Here is a 2,500-nt window from a genome sequence, read left to right on the forward strand (position 1 = left end):
AGATAAACACGGTTTGTTGGTTCCCATACACTGTGTGCACATGTGTTCGATTGTAGCCGTATTATTAATTACTTGCCGCAGGATACCTCATTTAACGATATGAAACAATAGCTGCATGACTGTTTACTTTCCGCAGTTTTGTTCGTTCATTGATCAGTTTGATACGTTTTTGTGGAATAATAGTGTAAGAGTATCATGAGGGTTTTTTGTGCCGATTCTGCGTTAATTTGGAGCATGATGCCAGTTTTCAGTTATGTATGTTAGTTTAGTTAGTTAGTTTAGTTAGTTAGATAAAGACTCAGGGCTATTGAGGACATTCTAGAAACAAACATCTAGAATGTCCTCAATAGCCCTGAGTCTTTATAACTGTTCAATTCCTCAACATTTTCCTCAAATTCGACTGTTTTAAATACTCGTCAATGATTTTTGATCATTCTTGTGTGGAAAAGGGCGTATAGTTTACTAACTTTGCTTTTAATTAATGCAGGTATTCTCGCCAAAATGAAGGAGGGTGCTGAGAATGTACAGACAAAGGTACAGGCCAAGCTTGAAAGTGTTGTTAAGAACGTTGGAGAGCCTGGGAAAGGTAGGTACTGTTGCTGTATAGTTTAAAACGATTCGGTAATAATTGACCTTGAATGGCTGACCTGTTGATTGCTGCTTCCAAATAACTTCTTCGGTAAAAATACAAAAAGTTATTCCAATGAAGTAAGAGCCAAAGTAGTGGGAATCCTGTACTCTCTACAATAAAAGAAAAAAAAGTCCAATCCATTGAAAGGGATTTCTTGAATTCCCCAGATTATGAATGATCTTGGATTCAATTTTCATTTTCTTTAGTGTATTTGCTATGAATCTTTCCACTTCCATTTGAAGAAGTTGAGATAAGAATGATGGAAATGATAGATAGTTCAAATGGATTTTTATTTATTTTTGGAATCTATTGAAATTACAATCATAACTATTAATTCGTGCGGTGGAGATAGTCATACTGCATTTAGGGTTTCTTTCCTTCTCCAAGTCGTCTGCCAGGATCAGCAGCAGTTCCGAATGCTTGGGAAAGACTTGCCTCAACTTGAAAGAAGATACCGTGGAACAATTAGTTTCGTATAAAAAACATAAGCTAAAAATTACTTACTTTCAGCATAGTCTTCGTCAGTTATGGAAGTATCATTTTCGATAAGCTTATCATCCGTATCCTCATCATATGAAGGCTCCTCTCCCGGGGCATATTGCGGGGCGGCCTACATTGTGGGTTCACAAATCAAATTAAACGTTTTGTGAATAAAAAAATAAAAACCAGCTTGCAGTTCAGTCATACCTGGGCAATTTTAGCTACCAGAACAACGCACAACAGACTGATCAGAAAAAGTTTATTGGCCATATTAACTTTTAAACCGTTTACACTTTTCTTGTTGCTGACAAAGAAGGTTGGATCGCTTAATATGATGAAAGTGTAGCAAACGCAAACTCTATATATAGTGCAAGCTTTCGCTTGCGCCCGCGTTGCTGCTGTGCTAATAGATTACCGTTTGAAGAGATTGATTGAAGGCAAACAGCGTGATGCAAGCACAGAATGTAGTTCTATTTATGACGCTTCAAAGTGCACTGATAAGAACACGTGTGCAACCTCCGAGTAAATAGCGAACCTGTACTCTCGGTTCGCAGGACCTTTAGTTTGAGGTAGATTTGAATAAAATAATGTTTATAAATGATAATAGATGAACCATGCGTATGCAACTGCAAAGTGGTTGAGGTGACTAATCGTTTCGTTGAAAAATAGTGACGAAAATCTAATCGCAAAAAACATGTTTTGATGTACACTTCACAGATGCCACAGACATAACGAAGAAGATTGCACCCCGCATGGAGGCCACGCACGTCATGGAAGTAGCGCAGTTGCTACTCTCGCTGATACACTCGTGGGGACTCGATCCGCATTTGGACCAAGTGTGCGAAACGCAACTAGGTTTATTGCGGCCTATGGTACGGAAGCTCATAAGATGGCTAGTTGTAAACATATTCCTAAGGAATCCCGTCTGCTTATTATCTCCCTTGGCGATGCATAGATTCCCGTGTCTTTTGGAGTGCTCTCGAAGGGAGGGTACATGTCGCTCCTGCTACCTACCTGGCAAAACAATATTGTTACCAATCCGAATGCGGCAGAGCTGCAGAGTGCGTCGATGACGGCGGAGCAGTTTCGGCAGGAGGGGTTGACCAAGTTATTCACCGCTCGGCTGCACTGGGAGCTTAGCACCACGCTCACCTCGAACCATCTTTTGGCAATGGTCGCTATGTCCAACACATTGATGTCGATGAACATGGCCACCTTTATACCGGAGCAGGAGCGTGCTCGCAAGCTGCATCGCCAGTCGACTCGGGCAACTTGGAGCAATGAGGAAGAGCAGGAGGAGGCGTTTACACAGCAGCAGGCTCAGATCAAACAGGGTTGGAGCTTGCTTTCTACACACCACTGTTTCCTGTTGCCGGAGAAGATCGATGC

General features: G+C 41.3%; 2 protein-coding genes across 3 annotated transcripts in view; one reads left to right on the top strand and one right to left on the bottom strand.

Moving 5' to 3' along the window:
- LOC125950141 (WD repeat-containing protein 7) overlaps window positions 1-2,500 on the top strand; it is an 8,771-nt gene that overhangs the window by 3,173 nt on the left and 3,098 nt on the right. Inside the window, exons 9-12 of one of the 2 annotated variants that reach the window (XM_049677817.1) lie at window positions 1-11; window positions 488-586; window positions 1,829-1,983; window positions 2,067-2,500. The exon at window positions 1-11 is cut by the window's left edge and continues 58 nt beyond it; the exon at window positions 2,067-2,500 is cut by the window's right edge and continues 955 nt beyond it. In XM_049677817.1, coding sequence (XP_049533774.1) covers window positions 1-11; window positions 488-586; window positions 1,829-1,983; window positions 2,067-2,500 — 699 coding nt within the window. The remainder of the gene's footprint in view (window positions 12-487; window positions 587-1,828; window positions 1,984-2,066) is intronic. The other variant, XM_049677818.1, reaches the window with a different exon arrangement.
- On the bottom strand, window positions 894-1,555 carry LOC125950143 (uncharacterized). The gene is made up of 3 exons (XM_049677821.1): window positions 1,319-1,555; window positions 1,136-1,241; window positions 894-1,071 (listed from the first exon to the last, which is right to left on the bottom strand). The coding sequence occupies exons 1-3, from the start codon at window positions 1,379-1,381 to the stop codon at window positions 995-997; spliced, it is 246 nt and encodes an 81-aa protein (XP_049533778.1). The 5' UTR covers window positions 1,382-1,555; the 3' UTR covers window positions 894-994.

The sequence above is a fragment of the Anopheles darlingi genome, chromosome 2 (assembly GCF_943734745.1).
Source record: "Anopheles darlingi chromosome 2, idAnoDarlMG_H_01, whole genome shotgun sequence".
Lineage (NCBI taxonomy): Eukaryota > Metazoa > Arthropoda > Insecta > Diptera > Culicidae > Anopheles > Anopheles darlingi.

What these genes read in the sequence shown, in the direction of transcription:
- LOC125950143 (XM_049677821.1), bottom strand. Translation starts at nt 1,381, where the DNA reads ATGGCCAATAAACTTTTTCTGATCAGTCTGTTGTGCGTTGTTCTGGTA. An exon ending in TGGTAGCTAAAATTGCCCAG is followed by an intron (nt 1,242 to 1,318) that starts GTATGACTGAAC and finishes CCCACAATGTAG; the next exon opens with GCCGCCCCGCAATATGCCCC. An exon ending in TGACGAAGACTATGCTGAAA is followed by an intron (nt 1,072 to 1,135) that starts GTAAGTAATTTT and finishes TCTTCTTTCAAG; the next exon opens with TTGAGGCAAGTCTTTCCCAA.